The 23,415-nt window shown below is 37.9% G+C and overlaps 1 protein-coding gene across 1 annotated transcript in view; it reads right to left on the reverse strand.

Annotated features, from left to right (window-relative positions):
- Nucleotides 1–23,415, reverse strand: part of MDGA2 (MAM domain containing glycosylphosphatidylinositol anchor 2) — a 780,771-nt gene that overhangs the window by 191,391 nt on the left and 565,965 nt on the right. Inside the window, 1 exon segment of the mRNA XM_044765576.2 lies at nucleotides 17,881–18,210. Coding sequence (XP_044621511.1) covers nucleotides 17,881–18,210 — 330 coding nt within the window.

Consider the following 23,415-nt stretch of genomic DNA (forward strand, 5'->3'; position numbering starts at 1 on the left):
CATCCTTATTTCAGACCACATAGTTTTAAAGGAAAGACAGCCTATTGCACTTGAGTGCTCTCAGTGTCTGCATCAGCACTTCTCAGTCTCTTTTTTGCTGATCATTACAGATAAGCTTTGCAAGCATGAGACATGCACATGGATATATTCAGATTTTAAAATTTGAGAAATCAAAAAATAACTTTACAAGGAAGTAAAAAACTAAATAGTTTGCAATTGTAACAATTATTAATGACAGATCAGTAATGACTTATAATGGACTATGGGGTGAACAAAATAAACCATTGGCTAAGTGAAATTGTCAGCATGCTTTCTGTAACTGCACTCATTTCTTTCCCACTCAAGAAAGTATATTCAGTGTAAGTGAGAATAAGATGACTACTGTAATCTATATTTTAAAATCTCCATACGTGAATATTGGAAATATTCTAATCATCATGGACCTCACAGCTGATTTGAACACATCACTAAGATTGGAAATAATTGCCTTAATACATGAAACATAAAAATGCGATGCTCTGTGACCATTGGGAAATATTCGTGTGACAATGTGAGGCATATTTGAGAATTTCCTTCATCTTAAAAATAATTCCAGTCCAAGTCCCAAAAATACTTTTTAAGCTAATAAGTTTAACTCATTTTCTTAACAATTATGATTCAATTAAAATACATAGTAAGGTGTGCCTGAAAGACATTGAAGGTGACAAAAGAAATCCAACGTGCTAAAGACTCCGGGCTTATGGACTTGCTGATATTTCTTTCCTTTGAGAGACCATCACTGGGAATGTATAACGTTTGATGAAAGACAGCAACACCCTGCAGCTCATTTCTCATGAAAGGAATAAAGACCGCCAAAAGATAATTATTAGAAACAATTCCCATTTTAGAAAATCTCAGAGAGATAATATAGTGGATTATATGATATACAGCATAAAGAATTTTTTCGTAGTTGTTGTTTTAAAATATGCAAAATTTCCCTGAGCTGTAGGTTAATATAATATTATATCGCAGTGCTGCATTTCCCTCTGGATTATCATCCTCCTTATAAATGAATTACTAAAATCTAATTGACTGTCTTTTCTCTTCCTAAAAAGCTCTTATCATTTCTGAATTAATCTTTCTTAAAAATCTTGTCATTCTACCATTCAAATATCTTCAGGAGGTCTTATTTTCTAGAATAGGTCTAAATTCTATCGCTTGTTTTCCATCTTACTTGCCAAATCTTATTAAGCCGTAGTGTTTCTATGAAAAGCTCTCTGTTCAATTTAGGCAGGGTTTTTGTCTGCTTAACAACTTTCATTCCCAGTCCTCACCTTCCTTCCTTCTCTCCAGGAATGACTTTGCCTTCACAACACCCACTCAATGACTCTCCACTCTTTGAAGCCCCAATTGAAGACTTCTGTTGTCTTAAGTCTTCCCTGATTTCTGTATCTTTCATTGATCCTCCACGTCTCTGAACTACAGTATGCCCAATTCACTCTACATAGACCATGACAAAATGTGCCCTCCCTCACATGTGTGGCTAAAATGTCCCAAGGTCAGCACCTGGTTTTCTCTACTTCCTCAGGAGCTGCCACACCATGTAACCTTTTAAGGTATTTTAGAGGTGCTTAATAAATTCCTGATTGATTGATGGAGCACCAAGCAAGGTTATAAGTAACCAAAGTAAGAACTCTATTGATGAATAATCACCTCTTGATTATCCAAGGCTTAATTGTCAAGTATCTGAATTTCAAGATCATTTTTCACACATGAACTTTATTTCTAATTTAAAAAAAATACAAAAAAACCCAATGTTTCTATAGGGTTAGCATTTCTACTAGATTTTAATTTAGTCACAGCAATGACACAGGAAGGTAAAATATTGGAAGCATTTGGTTGTATTGAGCAACTTGTTCATGCTAAGGCTCCCCTCTATTAGCAGTAAAGAAAACGCTAGTTGGCTCTATGACAGATGTCCACAAGCACCCATACTCAAAGATTTGTATTACCTACAGTCCTGTGGGTAAATCATACATGAAACAGGCTCTTACTTTAAAACATGTCCTCACACCTTCTGTTTTTGTCTATGATATGAACAAGTAAAAAAACACACCTTCTATCACTCTCTGTAAATAAAAATTGCCTTTTTTTTTGCACTGACATCTCCCCTTTTTTTCTTTTACTGACTCACCTATAATAAACCAGGAGATAGTAATAAAACAGGATTGACCGTGTTTTACAAATCTAGCAATAGAGCAGGAAGAAAGCATGGATTGAAAACAAACGGGAGGTTAAAATACCACATCATTTGCATCTGGAGATTCTGAGAGGAAATGTGCATGCATACACACACACACACACACACACACACACGGTACTTATTTTCGAAAGAGTCCGAGAAAATCTTATTACAACGGTTTTGTTAGTTGTTGGAAACATATGGGGAGAAGCAGGAACCTGGGAGGGTTTGCTACTGGAAGATGGAGGACCATGCAGTGCCATTCAATCAGGAAAACAGGGTTGGCAGGCGACAGCTGTGGCTGCTCCGACTGCCCTCTCCCAGCAGGTGTTGCTATGGCACAAGCATAGTTTCTGAGGGATTCAACAGAACACAAAGTATGCGAGGAAAGAACAAAATGGAAAATCACTCTCTGAGTGGCATTCATATTTTTCCTGCTGCACAAGCTACAAGGTCAGTTGCAAATAAGCGCAGGTTCTATTCTTGCTGCTTCATAAACAGATATGCGAATGGGACCTTAGGTTGAGGCTGCTTATGTGGCATTTGATTAAGTTTAGTTTTCGAGTATGTTGAATTGTTCCAATCATCGCATAATTTGGTTTTCTGACTGGAATTTATAATAAAATATTTTCTAGAATCTTTAAAATAAACCTTCATTAACAGAGAATTTTCTTCTAATCTGTTTGGGAAAACATATGAAAGCATTCTTTTTTCTGTTTTTAGCCTCCCTACCTTGACTTACTGTCTGTTTGTCATGCACCAAAATAAAGGAGTGAGTGATGGTCACTGATTAAGTATATAAAGTTTCACATGTGGAAAAGTTTTTTTTTTTAAACAACTGTAAAAAACACCAAGAACAAGACAGTTCTGCTTGACAGTGACTCAAATTATGTTAAAATTTTAACCCAATTACTTTTAGCAAATTATGTTAAAATTTTAGCAAGGACTAGACTGAGAATGTTGGAAGGAATACGGATGCAAAAGAAGCACTTGTTTTTTTCTGTAATGAGAAGGCAAGCATAATAAGAGTCAAAAAATCAAATAAAGACCTAAGATCTTTAATTAGTAAGATACGTCTCGGTTATTTGATGAAGACAGACTCTATAACCATTTCTGGGAAATAGGGAACCGCTTCCTCTATTAACTCTCTACCTTTAATCAAATTCCATTTCATGCTTGGTATGTGATATTTTTTAAATGATGCAGAGTACAACTGAAAAACTATAGTTATTTGAGTATAAGCAATGATTAAGAATTTCAACTTTAAAGGTTGAATATTGCGTTCTAAACATTTATTATACAAACCAAAAATAAGAAGCAGGAGAGAGTTCCTATAGCTCAAAGGTAGCTCAGAGATTCTCAAATTTCTGCAGTTCTTATATTGCATAACGTATTTGTGTCCTTGCCTACTGGCTCTTAAAAATAATGCCATGATTTATCCAAATACATTTATATGTGTATATAAATGCACTATCCCTTATATTAGTAGCAAATATTCCGGGAGTAGTAAAAGCAGGAGTGCATATATGAAAACTTGCCCTGTGCTAGAGCTAATACCAATTCATTTTAACACACATGTTTGAGCCCCTTCAATAGGCAAATATGCTTGAGATAAATTAGGCCACTCACTATCTTCAAAAATTACACTATGCATCATGGAAACTGGTAAATAGGGAAGATTGTTGGCAACAGGTAATTGCTCATAATTATTTTCAATCAGAAGACCTTTCTTAATAGACGTGGAGAGTTTGGAAGAGTTATAAGTGTACAAGATTAGAAATTTGACTTGGGCTCAGGGCCCAACCCACTCACCAGCGGTGCAATCTTAGGTCGCCTCTATCTGTTTTCTCATCTGCAAATGAGGCTGATGGAAAGGGGGACTTACGGAGCTCTACCCACCCCTCCGCCAGGTGTGTGACCCTGGGACAGTTAGCTAACCTGTATCTCTCAGTTTACTCTAAGTAAAGTGAGCGTACCAGTACCCACTTCACGTCTTTTTAGAATTGAACAGTATAATATATAAAAAATCTTAAGCACAAGGTCTAGCATATAGTAAATACTCAACATTTGTCAGTTATTATGTTTTCTTACCAATGTCTTTTATTACTGTGGTATCGATGACTGCACTTTATTGTTACACACATATTTCTATATTGAGGGCAAAGATTCTGTCTCATTCATCCCTATGATATCCCAAGTCCTGAGCATGGGTACACATAGCGTCAATGAGATCTTTTATAATTTATATATATATTTACACATATATAAATCAGTCTCATTGCCATTGTCAGTTGTCTTGGAGATACGTATGCATTTCGGACGAGGACACTACCTGAAGGAGATAACATTTGGAAAGGATGGGAATGAACTTTTCTAATCCTTATAGTCAGAGGCATCCCACACTGCCATCCAAGGAAAGAAGCTCGCGTTTGTCTGCCATTAGACATAATAATTTGATCCATGTGTATGGACAGCATCATCAAATGACACATTGTACAGATATCCCAGCTCTCATTCTATTGCCATGAAGTAATCAGGTTTGGACATTCCTAAGTACATCTAGTTCTCCCTTATGAGGATGACAAAATGTCAGTGCTGTCCATTTTCACAAAGGTCAGGGTGTTGCCGTGAAAACAAGAGACCAGTAAGTAAAAATGACCTGCCTGATTATTTCAGTTATGTGCTTGCTTTCCTGTGGATGAAGGAATTCTAAATCAAAGGGAGGATAAGCTACAAATTATATATCAAATGTGTTTTTATGAAAGCATGGCAAAAGAAAGATGCTTTAAAGCAATCCACAATTTATTTTGCTTTCTAGAGCAACTGTTGTTCACAGTGGTAAACTCGTCAACGCAGAATGGCTAGAAAAACCAATTTACTTCTATAATAAAAAGGCTATTTGTTTCCTGTAGAATCCATGTGACATTGTTAGGCCTCTTTATAAATGATCACTCTGGACAATGCCTGTGGTTTACAAATTCCCTAATTACACCACTGATCATGGACCACTGGATATGCCTTATCCTGTGGAAATAGACACTATTGCCATTTTTAATAAACACTTTGACATAAAATGAAGCTAGCTCTTTTCATGCTTTGTCAAGAGCAAAATGAAATGACCAGTGAACACAATGTTCGATCAACAGATCAGGGACACATGTTCTTTAGAGCAAATAAGGTTTAATTAACAGATCCATTAGTAGCTAACTGGTCAATTAAAAAATAGGAGGAGGGTTTTCTTATCAGACATAAAGACTTTATTAACAAATATTCTACCAATGCATGATTGCGTTTTATGATCCACTCTGCCAGTCTGTAGAAGTATACAATGCTACAATAAAAATATGGCCTAATTTTTTCTTTTGAGGAAGATTAGCCCTGAGCTAACATCTGCTGCCAATCCTCCTCTTTTTGCTGAGGAAGACTGGCCCTGAGCTAACATCCATGCCCATCTTCCTCCAATTTACATGTGGGACGCCTACTACAGCATGGCTTTGCCAAGTGGTGCCATGTCTGCACCCAGGATCCCAACCGGCAAACCCCGGGCAGCTGAAGCCGAACATGCGCACTTAACCGCTGCGACACTGGGCTGGTCCCTGTGTGCTGTAAGTTTTAATGTATATTCTAGGGTTACTATTAATATTTAAATTATGCCACTCAGGAATACACACCCCAGATGTGGTTAGGTAGCACCTTACAGACCCACATCTTGGGTCCACTCTTCTCGAAAAGCTGGGACAAGATGAGCATCGTTATGTTGAGCTGCACTGGAGGACTTTTAGCCCAGCATCATGTTGAAAGCAGTCTTCTTTGGTGAAATGAATACTATTCAAGCTATGTGCCTTGGTTAGAATAGGGTAAGGCCTCTCCCACTTTCGTTAGCGGGATATGAGTTTGGACAATGGGACCTCACACCCTAACACACTTTGGAGCGAGGTTCTCAGAGAAGGGGAGAGTGTTGTGCCTGCCACGAACAGAGGACGTGGTCACAGGACACAACTAGAAGGTCGCCCGAATCTCCTGCAGAATATTTAACACCTGCCTATAGTGATCCTTTTGTGCAAGGCCCTGGTCAAAGGGTGAAACTGAATATCAGAATCATCTGAGACAGTAAAAGAAAATATCCTTTTAATGTAAGATGATATAACATTTTACAGCATGCTGCCAGCTCCTAGATTGCATTTGGAATCTAAGATTGTAAACTGAAATCAGGATGTGTCTACAGGACGTGAGCTAGTGCGTGAGCTTTGGCACTATTTCCCCCTCTCTCTCAGGTAATCTATAAGTGTCCTCAATATTTCAAAGCTATGCCAATAATTGAGACATTTAGAAATCTTTTAAAAATGTTTTACAAACTAGGTATCTGGGAGCTGTCCTAACAATCTTTTATTATTTTATTTATTTATTTATCTTTTAGATTGGCACCTGGGCTAACAACTGTTGCCAATCTTCTTTTTTTTTTTTTTCCTGCTTTATCTCCCCCAACCCCCCTGTACACAGTTGTATATCTTAGTTGCATGTCCTTCTAGTTGTGGGATGTGGGATGCTGCCTCAACGTGGCCTGACGAGTGGTGCCATGTCAGCGCCCAGGATCCGAACCCTGGGCCATCGCAGCGGAGCGCGCGAACTTAACCACTTGGTCACAGAGCCGGCCTCCAAGCTTTTATTTTTTTTAATTTAAAAATAGATATTCAGAATTCAGAAGCATCCCAAAATTACACCACTAAAATGCCAATTGTAATGATTTTTTAAAAAAATGTATTTAATTTCTTTCCTAAGCTCACTAATATCCCACCGTGAAGGATGAAAAATTAAGACTACAGAAATTAATGAAGCCCTTTTAATATTAAAATGTATTCATTTGTAAGCAGCTTTTAGGGGAAAAGTTCTTGGCACTACTGGTAGCTCTAATTTCCATTTTGGAGCTTTTGAAAGAAATTGCTTTGACTTAAGACATTCCAAAATGTAAAATGAAACCTAGATACTACAAATGTAACAGTTGTTCCATCCGATGCTGGATGATCTAGAATTCTACACCTTTTGCTACCACATAGAGCAAAATGGTGATCCAACTGTTAGTCTCCTGGCAACGTCTATTTATTTCTCTGTTCCTCAACTGATAATGGTAGATTGGTAGTGTCACCTATGAACACAAAAATCTAAAGTGTTACCCTGATTACATAAGTAGTAAATGTAACACCACTTCCCACAGCTCTATCTTCTCTAGTCAAAACGTCCAGGGTGAGTGCTGGTAACAGAGCTTTAAATAATACACCCTAAATTATATTCCATTCCAAACTATAAATTTGATGGAGACATTTATTCTCTGTCAGTTAATGTATATATGTGTCATAAGTCTTTCTTTAATTCTAGTAAATTATTGCTAGTTACTATAATTTTAAATGTAAATTATGGAACCAACTAATGGTGTTCAGTCCTCATTAGATTAATCTATATTTAGTCATTTAAAATTCAAATAGTTTCCATGTCCCCATTGATCGCATTTATAAATATAAATAAATATTTTTATATTTATAAAATAAATATATATTTTACTCTTTATAAAAATAAAGAGTATAGGAAGCATAAATTGGTTATTCTTTCCTATTTCTTACTGACTTGTTCTTATCTGAATGTAATCTGGAAGTTTCAAAAAGCGTTTAACGCTTCCAGGGAAGGAAATCTTGCGCACAGGACTCAGTAATTAGACAACAGCTAATTAGCCCTGTTACACTATAACTTGTAGGGTAGAACCCTTGTGCCGATATTTGGGGAAAAAAGTGTTGGGTATTTTAAGATGATAATTGGAGAAAAATTGTAAATCCAATGCTATTTCCATAATTACATAGATTCAATTTTATGGGAGAAAATTCTAATATATAAACATAATTAATGTTTACTGAACTATTGTAAAAAATAGAGAATTAATCTAATGCAGCCAACCTTTTTGCGTTTATGACCTCCCAAAAAGTAGTAGAAATATTGATAAAATTTATGCTTCTCAAAATAACTTACAACTTAAGACGGGGCCAACTAAAAAGGTTTCAAATGTTCCCTCACTCCCTTAAATGATCTCATTAAAAAGAGAATTAAGTGTAATTGTTACTTTCTGTAAACCTCTCTTTCTTATTCTCTCTCTTCTTTCCACCCTTCCTTCCTCCTTCAATTCTCAATCCTTTCACCTGAAGGAAAATAAGAGCTCACTTCCATTATCAAAATCCATGCATCAGTAGTAAAGTATCTGGGCCGAATATAATCCCTCACACGCGTCCCCATGCTGAGGAAGAGGTACTGAAGGCCGTAGCGGCACTGTAAATACAGGAAAGTTTCCACTGGAGGTTCCCCTATTCCACACAAACAGAGGAGCTCTTTTTCCTTGATTTTTATGACGACTCTTTTTTCATCTTCTTCATGGTTTCTGCTTTTTTTCCAACATTTCCTTGGGTATTTTTTTTTTTAATCTTTGCTTCATATTGTCTTCTTGGATAAGCTCATCCACTTTTATTTAATGCAATTGCTTATGAAACGCATGTTTTACTTCCGACCTTTCTCCTGGTTGTCAAATCCAACTTTCTAATTGGTTACCAGAAACACAAGGATATCTTGCCAACCTCTCAGCTAGATTAATCCCAAATCAATGTGTTCTCTCAAGCCTCTCCTACAACCTAAAACCTCTCACTCAGAATGTGGTATTACTGTATTCTAAACAACTGAGTATGACATTCTGCAATCATAGCTATACAACGTACCTTGGAAGGGACTGAAGAACTCATCTAAGCAAATGGTTTGAACTACGTCTGTTTAATACTTTGTGCACATGTATATGTGTGTGAATTTGACCCAGAATCCTTTGCCCAAATATAGCCTTATGTAGAAGTTCTATATACAAAAGAGATATATGTTTAGCTCTGATTGACGTTAGAAGGGGAAAAAGGGGATCAAATTCTCAGCTGGCTATTTACCTTCCCCCTGCAGTTCAGAAACTCTCAAGAGTATCCCCCCAAAATCTCTAGTTGTCATTGGAACCCAGTCCCTTTATTCTACAGATGCAAAGTTTTGAGCTCCAGCCAGACCCAAGGTCCTAAAGCTATTAAGTGGTAAATTTGGGCCTGGCCCCAAGTCCAGGGTTCCCTGCCACATGAAGCTGCCTCATGTCAGTCAGTCACTCTCTTAAAGTGACTCAAGAAAATTGGTCACTGCCTTAACTGTCCCTTAATGGGAGAGGTTGTGAGTGTTCCTCAGCATCTCATCTGTTTCCTACCAATCTCTTCAGCTGAATAAATAGCTCCCCCATCACTGGCCCTCCCCTCACACACTCCAATCTGCAGACTCTTTTTTTTCTTATGTTCCTTTATTTTCCATTCTATTTCCTCAAACTCCTCCTTAAAAAATTCCAAAACTGTAGTCCAGAGATAAGGAATCTAAGATGCAAAGAGATTAACTGACTTCCCAGATGAAGTTCCCAAGCGAGCCTCATGTTGTCTCTATTAGCTAAGCCTTCTGTATCTTTCCCCCTCGCACCTGACACACCCATAAAGCACTGCTTGTCCCCATTACCTTATGACTTCCTAAGAATAATCTTCCGCCTCCTCTCTCCCATTCTCTCCAAATGACTCACCGAACACCTCCTCAGAATGCAAAGGTAGTCCACACTGCTGAGGACACAGAGGAATAGTTTTCTTTGCCCAAGGGATTGATCAACTCTGAAGCCTATGGAATGTCTCCTGAACTCTCTTTTATTTCTCCACCATTCTCGCTCTAATTGGCTCCTTTTGGAACTCTGCAGATTCATCCAAGAAATAGGTCCCCAAAACACCAATCTGATCATAGTGCTCCCTTGATAAAATTCTGTGTTCGTTCTTGATTGTATGAATAAGATCTGATGACATTCAATTTCTTCTAAGATCTAGTGCCAGATAATCCTCATTCTTAATCCAGCTCAGAGCCACCTGCTCTACGGAAGGAACTCCTGCTGACCAGATTCAACAACTTCATCCTGTGTGCTTCTATATCACTCTGATAGTTCATAAGGCAAATACTGTACCTGTTGTTAAAGTTTTTCAAGGGTATTCCCATTGGGATACAAATCCATTATGAATTAGGTCCTACACATTTTTATCTCTTCCTATATCCCCTTTCCTATAGTGGTTGTTGAATAAATATTTTTTGGATTGAATATGCACTATATTTTGTGAATTAATCCCAGAATTGTGGGTGACAACTATACTTAATTTCTCTTTACTATGTTATAATACGTGGCATTATTCTGACCTGCGTTGTCAGTTAACTTTGCCTCTCAAATTTAAATTTCCAAGCCTCAGTCTTCCTTCTCTAAGGGCAGTTTCTTTAGGGCTGAGAGCTTGTGAAATAAAGGTCAGATAGACCAAATGGAAGGAAAGACCACCAATGACATGAGCTGTAAAAGACGTGAGCTGTGGGTTTCCTATCTTCAGTAAGAAAACATCAGAAGTTTCAGGAGCTCTTTGTAAACTGCTCCCATCTGATCTGTCACACCTTTATTTTGTGCAATTTTAGCAATTTTTCTCTTAGGTCATTTAGCACATTCTGCTATGGCACTTGTCAAGCCTTCTGAAGGCATTTTTACCCTAAAAACATTCAGGCACGGACTTTTGACTATTTGCATGGTTGATATCAAAGACAACAGGGAACTGGACATAAGCTCCAAACACCACTGGGTCCACCAATGCTACTTGAAGCTAAGTGATAAGAGTAGTAATAATACGATCAGTCAATAATATTTGATGTGGACAACTGACATTTCCTCAAACTGACTTAAGTGTGAGCATAAACATCTTTAGGGAATTTTGCTATTTCTGCAATTTTTCTTATTTTAAACATACAATCTGAATAAAAACCATAATACCTATTCAAACAAAGATTCCAGACAAGTCCCCGAGCTGGTCCCAACATCTCCAGACTGTTGCATTTACACGTCTCCTTTGTAGAAAATCTGTATCATCCACTGAACAATAAAGACTAACATAAGGGAGCACAAGAAATAATGCCAAACTATTAAATAATTTTTAAATAAAACAATTTAAGTAGATAAACCTATTTTCAAACAGGTAATATTAAGAATATTCCTCTTGGTGAATTTTGCATACCTAAATATGCATTTATATAGCCATGGCTAACATATAGGCTAATGTTAGTACCATCCTTTACTGAAAGCACAGGTGAAAGGAGTTAGGCATCTCCATGAGCGTGCAGAGCCCAATATTTCCCAAGGAGTGTTCTGTGTACATGGTCAGTAAAAACAGTATTTTGTAGTTCAGTGTCTCTCTGGGAAATCCACTGAGCACAATAGCAATTTAAGGCTCTAAGTACCACGGTACAGATATCTGTTAACCACATTTAGTTCCAGTCCCAATGCTATGGCTGAAGAGGAAAGCCTATGAACAGAAAATGGGAAAGGCTACAGAAGAGACAACTCCCTGTTTTTTAGGGTGACAATCTCCCTACTGACACACTGCTGAAGACACCTTCCTCCTTCCTGGCCCGTATCAGGAACAGATACAATACCCCTTCCAATAAGCACCAGAGTCAACCGAGAGAGAGGAAGCTTCAGCACTGAAATTCTGCCTGTCTGAGCCGGTCCTGCCCAAGGCCAGTGGGAAAAGGAGCCAGTCAACCCTTCCGAAAAGAGGAAACTGGCTCCATAACCAGGAGACTGAAGTTCAGAATGCATCTCATTTTTTTAAAGTTGCGTTTTTTTCATTGTCTCCTCAGCCATTCATTTTTTTTTCCTTTTAATGTAGAAATAGAGTTAAAAGATAGATGAAAGTTTACAAACAGAATTAGGGATAGCACCAGAAAATCTTGTATGTTAGAAAGGAGACTTGAGCAATTGCAAAGTAATCTCAGAAATCCTTGCAGCATAATTCTAGAACTTGGACCACCCTAACGTGATCAGCTTGAGAATGATCAGCTTAATAAGAGACCCAATAAAATATACACATAAATGGGGCCAGCCTGGTGGCACAGCTGTTAAGCATGCACATTCCTCTTCAGCGGCCTGGGATTCACTGGTTCAGATCCCGGGGGTGTGGACATGGCACTGCTTATCAAGCCATGCTGTGGAGGCGTCCCACGTGTAAAGTAGAGGAAGATGGGCACAGATGTTAGCTCAGGTCCAGTCTTCCTCAGAAAAAAGAGGAAGATTGGCAGCGGCTGTTAGCTCAGGGCTGATCTTCCTTAAACAAGAAAAAGTATATATATATACACATAAGTGAGGAATAAGGAAAACTGACACTTTGTCTCAATGTATAGAAAATATATTAAAATGTGTGTATAGACAAATAACAGTTACTTATATGTGGGTTTAGATTAATTTCCTAGTAAGTCCATAGAGCTCAGCTTTGTTACTATTTTATGTCTTAATAGGGTTTCAAAAGTCTAGGTTACAGGGGTTGGCCTAGTGGCATAGTGTTAAGTTCGTGTGCTCCAGGTTTGGATCCTGGATGCGGACCTACACACGGCTCATCAAGCCATGCCTTGGTGTCATCCCATATACAAAGTAGAGGAAGACTGGCATGGATGTTGGCTCAAGGACCATCTTCCTCAAGCAAAAAGAGGAAGATTGGCAACAGATATTAGCTCAGGGCCAATCTTCCTCACGTACACACAAAAAAGTGAGGTTAGGGATCAGCATAATATGGCCCACCATCTGTTTTTGTAAATAAAGTTTTATTGGAACACAAGTGTGCCCATTCATTTTATTGTCTGTGGCAGCTTCTGTACTATAACAGCAGAGTAGAATAGTCATGACAGAAAGTACATAGCCTGCAAAGCCTAAAGCACTTACTATCTAGCCCTTTACAGAAAAAGATTCCTGACCTCTGTTCTCCATCATTAATCTGGAGGTCATGGACTGAACCTCACAATTTTGGAGTCAAGGAAGAAGGTAAATTTTTCTGTGTCCAATTACATAACTCTTGACTACATAGAAGCTTCCTCAGATCAAAGCATTATCAGGTCTCACATGTGACAGTCTTACTAATGACCTCCTCTAACATAACACTGCCTACCTTCACTAGACTCATCCTATACAACTTCAAGTTTTTTGTCTTTGTTTTTTCTTTTTGGTGAGGATGATTGGCCCTGAGCTAAGATCTGTTGCCAACCTTTCCCTTTTTGCTTGAGGAAGATTGTTGCTGAGCTGACATCTCTGCTGATCTTCCTCCATTTTGTATGTGGGATGCCACCACAACATGGCTTGATGAGCAGTGTGTATGTCCGCACCTGGGATCTGAACCTGTGAACCCCATGCTGCCAAAGCAGAGTGCACGAACTTAATCACTATGCCACCAGGCCAGCCCCTATAATGTATTTGTTAAGTTATTTGCAGTCTAGCCAGATAAATTATAGCTTCAGCAGTGATAATAACAAAATTGAAATATATCAATATAACTTGCTTATATTAACATCAATTAATATTAATTCTACATAGCAAGAAATGCAAAAAGAATAGCAAGAAATGAAGAATCACATAATATCCCTGGGACTTTCTTCATCTCGTATATTTTGTCAAATGTACCCTCCATCCACTGTCAGTATCACAATGCTACTTCATCAAGATGTAACTCAAATGTCATTTTTCTATGACACTTTCCAGTGCCTACACTGAGAAAAGCATTCACAATTCCTAGAGAAGTCTGATCAAACTTTAAGTATAGCCTTCATCCCACTACATATGGTGCCTAATTTCTAAGTCATCTGAAAACTAAGTAATTTGACACCTTAGATCTTAACGTCCTCACGGGCAAGGCCCGCTTTTCCATCACCATGTGACAAAGACCCAGATCCAGAGCAACAACAGTAAAAGAATCTACGAGAAACATGAATTTTAAATTGACAAAACAACAAATGCTCACAACAAAACGATTTGAAAGTTTACAGAATCAGGAGGAAAAAAAAGTTTCTAATGTTGAAGTAATGTGAAAATAAGACAATCTCTCACGACATATATCACAGTTTTTGTTATTCAATCAAATGCATGAGGCAAACTTCAAATCATTGTCTTTAAAAATATTAATAATTCTGTAAACTAGGATTTACCTTCCTGACACATTTTACATTTCAATTTTAAAAGTCCTCAAAGCATATGTGGAGATGTGGGCCTGTCATGAAACCAAACGGTTTCCAACTGTATCACGCAGAAGAGCCGGATGGTACGTCCTCCTCATCGTAATAACTTTCATATATGTCTCTTAAGACACAGTAACACGAGGATTTAAGGTAAGATTTTGCACGAAAAACAAAAAGTTCAGAAATTTATTCAAGGTTTAAAATGTTTCCGTAAAATAGCTGATATTTAACATAAAGAAAATGTTAACACATAAGAAAACCACTGACTACGTGATCCATCCAACTTCGGTAAGATAGTAATAATTTAAGTAGCAAAACCCAGAGTCTGAGCAGTCCGCACAGATTCACTCTGTCGTAACAGGAGTTTCCTCCTCTGACTTCACTCACCCAGTTTGTGGGGATTTCCTCTGAATGCTATATGGTTCGTTATAGGAAGGAATTAATATAGGACAGCATCTTCCTCCATTCTCCAGCCTGTTCATTCTCACTGTTCAGACTCTGTCGCAGGAATATCTCTACATTTCACAGTAAAGCACTGCTTTAAGTGTCATCTTCTACCGTGTGGGGATAAAAATAGTTTTTATTGCTATCATTTGAATCACGCAATCTCAGGTTTAGAGATCTTTATACTGTACTCTGGTTTTCCGCTCTGCTGTAAGCAAAATGGGAGCATCAGAACCCGTTTCAGCATGAAGACAGAGCGTGTAATCGCCTTCAGTGACTCATCCTTTAGGTTAAAGGTCGTCTTCTCCAGGCCTCCCTATCAAAACACAATCCCCTGCACAGGCCAGCCCCACGAGCATGCCACCTGCACAGTCACGCTGAGGGGGCCCCACACTTGGATTAAGGCTCTGATGTTGCCATCGTGGAATTCTTAGCAAGTTCTGAACAAGGGACCCACTTTTTTATTTTCACTGCACACCACGAGTTGTGCAGCCGGTCCTGCATCTGAGAGGTATAACATATTACATCACAGTATAAAGTGATCTGTTGAACAACTTTTTTTAAAGTCAGTAGGGAATTAAAATAAGAACAGGAAGAGAGACGCCAAATATCTATCTTGCGGAGGTAACAGAAGGACGACAGGAAACTTGAAAGGACAGCGATGTGCGCAAATTAGCTCATTTCTTTTTTTAATAACTACTTACTGAGTACCTACTAAGCGTCATGTATTGTTCCCGATGCTGAGATTACAACAATGAACAGGACAAAGTCCCAGACTCCACAAGCTTCCACTCTAGGGAGGAGACGGACCCTGACCAGGTCTGCCTGTGGTTGGGGGGAGCGGGACAGCAAAGGGGAATGTTCTGGAAGAGGACGTAACATACCTCCTTTATCTCTAGTACGGTTACCTTTGGTAACCAGACCAAATGATAATACTTAAGAAACTTTACTATAACTCAACTTTTATTACTAAGAGGCATTTATTATTTTCTGCTTTTCTGATCATCTTTTGGTATTTTCCTTTTAGGATTTTTGAAAATTTCATGAATCACTGCAGGTTATTTTTTCTACTTTGTCATTTACAAAGTGTAGTTTCAAATAGGCAACATAACTAGTCTGCTTAAAAATGAACGTTCGGGGGCGGCCTGGTGGTGCAGCGGTTAAGTTCCCATGTTCCGCTTCTCAGAAGCCTGGGGTTCGCCGGTTCGGATCCCGGGTGCAGACACGGCACCACTTGGCAAAAGCCATGCTGTGGTAGGTGTCCCACATATAAAGTAGAGGAAGATGGGCACAGATGTTAGCTCAGGGCCAGGCTTCCTCAGCAAAAAGAGGAGGATTAGCAGTAGTTAGCTCAGAGCTAATCTTCCTCAAAGAAAAATGAACGTTAGGACTAATTTGTGAGTAATTATATAATGCTCCTTTCTTCTCTCCATCCTGTGCTCTTTTTTTTGTCTGTTTAGTGGATTATGCAGTGTGCTCCCATCCGACAAGTCCCTTTAGATAGGAGCATTGATTCCTTGGATCTGGGTTAGTTACACTGGTTCTGAAAAAGAACCAAGAAAACAAAACCAGGCCAACAACCAACCAAAGCAAAGCTTATAATTAAGTGGAGACCACTTCTGGAAGACGGTCCCTCCTAAATAAGGACAAATGATCTTGGACCTTTACAAACTTGTTCTTACGCTTATAGGAAATATCACAGTGGATGTCACCTAGCACACGGATGTAGGCAATCAATGGATATTTGTTGATTGAATACATAAACCAATGATGACTGACTGAGCATACCAACAGCTTTCCATTAGACATCCTAAAATAAGTCCATCCCCTCGTGCTAGCACCATTTGAAATACAGGTTAGATAAAAAATAGTGATTGTTGTTGCTTTACCTAGAAAAGGACATCCGTCCAAACACAATAATTCTCAACACTGTAACTTCCTTTTATGTTAATTGTAGCTGATAAAAATGGAATATTCCTTAGAAATAATGGAGAGTGGTGAGAAGCAAGCTCACTTGTCAGCCTGAAGTGTGGACCTGTATCCCTTGGGGGTGAAATCAACCCCGTGTGCGCTGCAATTTGGAATCATGAGAAAACGCACAGTCACAGGTCAATCTGTTAATGTACAAAAGTCAAAATGCTGTCTGACTAGAAAGCAAAAGCCAACAGTTTAAATTGCCTCAAAACAGAGTGTGTCTGCTAGCTACATTTGTGCTCCATGTTTTCAACACACACTATTCACCCTTGGATTATATAAGAATCTTAAATTAAAATTCAATCTGGTAACAACCTGGCAAAACAAAGAAAGCTACTTTGGAATTCTCCAAATGCATGCTGACAGCAGTTCACAGACTCACAGGCTTTCTGCCATCCTGGGAGTCTGGCTAGCGTGCCCCCCCCTCCGCCCCCCCCCCCCCCCGAAGCCGTGCACGTGTCCTCATCTACAGATGCACAGGGAATTGAGGGAAAAGTGAGGACATAGCTTTGTTTTTAACCTTAGAAGGAATTTCACTCCAATATATTTTTATATTTAACCATTCTCACTGTGAAGAGATTCTATCATAAGGTTCTTCCAAAGGTCACATGTGATGACAACTTTAACACTTTTACCATTGGCTTTTGTTGGTGGAAAATGCATTTCTGATATATCTTATATTAAATATTCCAATTATCTCTCGGTATTTTCTTAGGACTGTATAGTTTCTGTTTGTTTAAAATTTCTGAGAATTATCTCAACCCTTTAGACATTTACTGTTTAACTTTATTAATTAATATAATTTAAGGCTCTACAGAAGGCTCCTAATTAATTATCCAAAAAAAACCCCAAAACTGGTACTATTTAACGTAGGAGCCTATACCAATCACAGCCAATGCTATTGATTTTATTTGCAGTATTTCTGTAAGAGCTCATGTAAATCTAAATCAAAATAGAAGTAATGATGTCTCTTAACGTGATATCTATTGGGCATTCAGAATGTTAGGATTTCGGTTTTAGGAAACTTGAAAGATAAGAATGCTCTTAGCTTGACTGAAGACTATTTTTTCTGCTAAATGCAAATAAATTATTCTTAATGTGAACACCTTTTGCATCATCACTATGCTTCTTACCTGTGCTGCTGGATATGTTGACATCAATACTGATGTCAGATATGCCTCCTCCCTTCAGAGATGCTACACACGTGTATGTCCCAAAATCCGTGAATTTTAAGTCAATGATGTCCAAGTTGGTCGTTCCCGGGGAGACATCCGGATCAGTCTGCGTAATAACCATCCGCTCAGAACTTCTTAATGGACGACCGTTTTTAAACCAACTAAATGTTAACTCCTCAGAAGGGACAGCTTCTACTTGGCAAGATATTTTCACCTCACGCCCAATCTGGATGTTGTCATCTTTGTGATAAGGATCTGGTGTGATCCAAAATCGTCCTTTTTTTAATGCTAAAACATAAAAATTCCACAAGCAGTTAGTGTTACTTTCATAACGTTAGGGATTCATTCACTCTAGGTAATTATCTCTGGGCTGAAATAAAGCAAAATAAAATAAAATGCATATATGTTTCTTTGTTATGTCCAAGCAGTGTACATATCAATAAATCTCATTTAGGTAATCTAGAAATAATATAAAGACCTAAGTCACTTGAAGACTCTAAACACTGATTTTTATAAATTAGATATTTTCCAGTGATATAAAAAATGCTTTGTCTATATATGATACTTAAACATTGTTGCCACTGAATTTTGAACAAATGATGTAACCTCTTTATAGAAACTCATTAGGTGTTAGAGTTAAAAATAATAATATGGATCATTAAGCCCAATTCTGTACCTATGCAACCCCTTAATGATGGCACAATTTCCCAAATGACTCAAATATTGCAAAAATGTCATATTAAAGAAAATACTTCTACAGTTCTATCTACACGCTGACCAAAACTAGTTTTGTAAGAATTGAGTCAGTTCAAATTCATGAGGCATTTTCATATACTTAAGTAATCTGAATTGAAAAAAAAGTTTTTTCAAAACATTTGCTGTGACTGCTCTATTCCACCATAGATGTTTCCAGCGGGAACTGTCTGCTGGTTCTCTCATGCAGATGGTCAAAGGAACCTCTTGGCAGATGTCTTGGAAATATGCCGTGTTTGTGTCCTAACACTGTGCTGTTGGGGTCTGAGGTCAGTGCTGTTCTCACAACCTGTGTCAGTGGCAACGACTCCCGGAGGCTGTGGGGGAGCATCTATCGGCTTCCTGGGGGCTCTGGTTCTGACTTGGAATGATACCATGGGATTCAATATGGACTAGAGTCTGCTTTTCACGGCAGTGATGCTCTCGTACACACATTTTTCTCCTTTCCAACATCCTTCCCCATTTCCCTCTCCTTTAACATCACCATCCCTATGCAATGAAATGTAGCACAAGCAGTGAAACATAATTATCAGAATAAAATAGTGTTCATTCACTTTTTCCATTAAATCTAAATATATGATGACACTGGCAGAGATGACGTGAATTTAGAGGACCTGCAGACACTGGAGGCCTTCCAACTGCAGTCTGGGTACCATTCCTGAATTCAATGTGATTTTCCTCAGTTAGCCCAGTAAGGGCCAGGACGTACCACGGACATCTGTAGAACTATGGAAGATTGCACTGGAAGTTAATACATTTTTAAATCTTAAGAAATTTTGCTTTTAATTTTCTTTACTCTTAAGTCTCAAATATTTTCCTCTGCTTTCTTGTTTGTATCTTAGTGAGGAGAGATAAATGAATATCAGAAACGATGTCTATATCTTTCTTTTTATTGAAGAAATATTTCCAGGGTTCCTGGTCAGGACTAGGCACTAAGAGAGGCCCTTATACATGGAATGAACACAGTAGACGTAACCCTGACCCTCACGTACGGCAAATCATGTACTCATGGATTATAGTCCAACTCATGCCCCCAACACTTACGATACTTATGTCTAGAAAAGCCACACACTGCATTGATATGAAATGATCGATAAGTTTCAAGAAGTCTGAATCCCGAATCTTAGAGGAGAATTCTTCAAAATATAGTTTAGAAAATGCACAAAGCTTCACTCTTAATGAAAACACCAAAAGACAAACATGTAAATCACTTTCTCGTCTTGCTGTTTGATACATTTTTCCACAGTAAAATGCAACTAAGAAGCCTATTTATTCTAAATCACATCTTTATCAGCACATGACTCTAGGATGAACACAGGAGCATTCTATTACCTAGAGTCATGAATTTATATTTTAATAGGCATTGAATCATGACTTTATATCTAGAAAGCAAAAGGAGCTAAAAACGTCCACATCTGGCAACTGTATTTGGTATATAACACTGTGCATGTATATGTCACATGTAATTGAAGTTCCATAGCACCAAGTGAATCATAAGATCATAGACGGCCTTTTTTTTTTTTAATAGATCTAAAAAAATAGTATCTGAAGAAGCATTTACTTTTGGTAGCACCATAACATTTAAATGAGCTTCCTTTCATTTGGTAAGAATTTTCCTTATCCTGTTTCTATAGTGAACTTATAAATCTAAACAAAAATTTTAAACGGACAATTCACAATTTTGAAAGTTTAAAAAATACATATTAATTTATTAATAGCTTCATATGGGGATACATTTAGAATAAATTTCATTCCAGAGTTACATGTTGGTTGCCATATACAAACACAAGAAAAAACTCGGATATTTCCATGATTAATGTTTACTTCCTAGACAGTTATTGTTTTCTAGCCCTGTGGTCTGCACAGTGACGTATGAAGGTGATACGGACATTGAGAGAACTTCAAACTCATCTGAAAAATTAGATTTAAATTACTAAACAATTCAAAAGCCACTCACAAAAAAAAATGAAATTGATATCTTTACTATCTGTTATGGACTGTTTTATTCATGAAAAATAACTTTTAAAATCCAAAGTAAAAATTATTAAAGATTATAAATCTGGAAATCAATTAATGAATAAGATTAAATATGTTATGTAATTATATTTTTTGATAGAAAACAATATAATCAAGTGAACTTTTAAGCAAGAACTCATTGCCACAAATATTTGTTGATCTCAGCATCAGACAGTTCTATGATTTGGCCAAAGTCAATCATATTAGTCTTCCAAACGACAGATTCTCAAAAGGAAAAGAGGGACAAGTCAGTGTGGCAAGTGAGCTAAAGTTAAGGAATACCAGAATAAGTAGCATGGATCATTTGACTGGAGAGCCATCTCTTTGAATTCATTTTATGTTACTCCGTAACAAAATATCTGGTTTTGCATACAGAACAGAAATGTTTTAAGGGGAAAACAAAAAGTGTGTGTGTGTGTGTGTGTGTTTAGCAATCTGTAGTAACAGAAGACAGTTACATTTATTTGATTTTCTAACTTACTGTGGCTGCTCAGAGAACTAAGAGCATAGATCTGGAAACTAGGCACAGGTACATTAAGAACTTGAAACCTAATTCTAGTTTTTCATTTCTATGTGGTCCAATATGGACAATCTAATTTTTACGGGTCAAGTGCATCATTTATAAAAATAGGAGGTGATAGTATTAGGCTCCCTCTGGGACCTATTGTGAGAAATAGCTTATTGGCAATAGCGTAGAGTTTTGAAAATAGTGTTTAATATAGTTAATCAACTGGGAAGCAGCTTCCTTCGTTTATAATTAAATACTCTTTCTCAACGAGCAATTTATAGTAGTTCATGCAATGCTAATTTAAAGTCATTTCCTGCTACCAGTTAAGATTTCAAATGCTTAAAATCAATCTGCCGTTAGAACCTGAGAATAACAGGGATCTAATAGACACAACAAGACACTCCAGAACTAAAGAAATTCTATGGAAAAAGAGAGGAGAAATCCCTTTCCCCAAATGCAATTTCTTAGTCTGAATATTGAAAATCCCCTAACACCAGCCTGAGAGAACATTAGATTTAGCTTAATGTATCATAAATTGTGATGGATGAACCTCAAAAGGTACTTGTTTAGTCTGGCAATGCGTGTAAAGAATCGGCATCAAGCTGAGCCTCTGTTCTGGATAATCAGTTTAGAAACATTGCAATATAACCCAGAGCCCCTTTTTGAATATCGTGAGAACTGGGTGCACACTTGGCCCACATTCGCTTCTGACAGGTTCCCGCGAGGACATTCCAAGACCACTCGCGGAGGTGCCTCTCCTTGGAGATTTGCAAAGGTGCGCTGCACAGAGGTGGAAGTGGGGCACGAAGGCAACGCGGCTGCGGAGTCACGGCGGGCTTGTTGCGCCCTTCCCTAAAGATCAAAGTGGATTTTTGCCTGTGCATGTCTGCAGTTATGAAGAGGACTTCCATGATTTAAAATCAGATTACTTCCTGAGCTCATCCCTGAGCAAGAGACCATTGGCTTTGGAGAGGTCTAGGCGTTTGGCTTTCTGGGGTACAAGCTCAATGCAGATGCAGACAAAGAGGAGGCTGTGAGGCTGTATCTTGCCTGTAGCTATAGATTTAAAATTATGAGATGCACTGATTTGTTTATCAAATGTTCCATAAGGTATTAAACACATAGTGGTTCCATAAAAGAAAAAAAAAATTGTAGACAGAACAAAAAATGACAGTTTTAAGTTTTAATCAGAAAGCCTCTCTTTGGAGATAAGAAATATCTGGTGTCAGCTTTTGAACCTCTCCTAAGAATCTATTTCAGAAGGATGATGAGACACACAGCAACCACTGACGACCATTCTAAGAAGACAAATTAGTTAAAAATCTCCAAATATACCACTTCTTATAATCCCAGTAAGATTCTGGTCAATATGAAAAACTCTCAAAATGCTGCTCAGAGGAATGGATCTAGAAATCATTAAGGGTGTAATCAGATAAATAAAAATTGATTTTCTATTCATTTATTCTCTGTTAAAGACAATAAAAATATTTGAGTGAAAAAATAAGCATTTGCCAGTCCCGCTGGATACCAATTGAATAAACAGTTGGAAATACATTACAGCAGCAAAGCAACTTAGTAAATGATGGTGTATATCATGTGTCTTATTAGCATCAGGTACCTCAGGGAGACTGTGAGCACCTGGGGAGGGGCCACGCCTTATTCTTCTTTATTGTTCCCAAATCCTGAACTGTGTTCCTCATTATAGTTGGTATTCAATAGTTTTCATCGAATTTAATTTAAAGTGACATTTCAAAGCACTAACTTTATGGATTCCAGTTGTTTCCATTCAGTCTATTACGTCCAGTAACTCTATTTTTGTTTGGTAGTCTTATGTTCCGAGATGCATGGGAGAGAACAGGATAGAGAGAAGAGCAGAGATATGATGTCCTCAAGGACTCAGGGGTTTTGTTGTGGGAACAGAATAATACTTGATGAACAAACAGTATTTATACTATAGGAATGTATATATGAAAGACTTTCTGTACAGAAAAACTCAGGAGAGCTCATTCTATCACGGCCACTGACAAGCTAGTCATGGGTCCTAGAATGTGTCAGGGACATCAGCTACCAAACGTGATGTGTTATTCATCCCTGCTTTGTAAAGGAGACTGGATTTCCTGCAAAGGTCTTGTTTACATGCCCCAGAGCTCGGTTGATAATCATTTTTCAGGAAAGATGGAAAAAGGAAGAAAATTGACATGTAAGCACAGTTACAG

The sequence above is a fragment of the Equus asinus genome, chromosome 2 (assembly GCF_041296235.1).
Source record: "Equus asinus isolate D_3611 breed Donkey chromosome 2, EquAss-T2T_v2, whole genome shotgun sequence".
Taxonomy (NCBI): domain Eukaryota; kingdom Metazoa; phylum Chordata; class Mammalia; order Perissodactyla; family Equidae; genus Equus; species Equus asinus.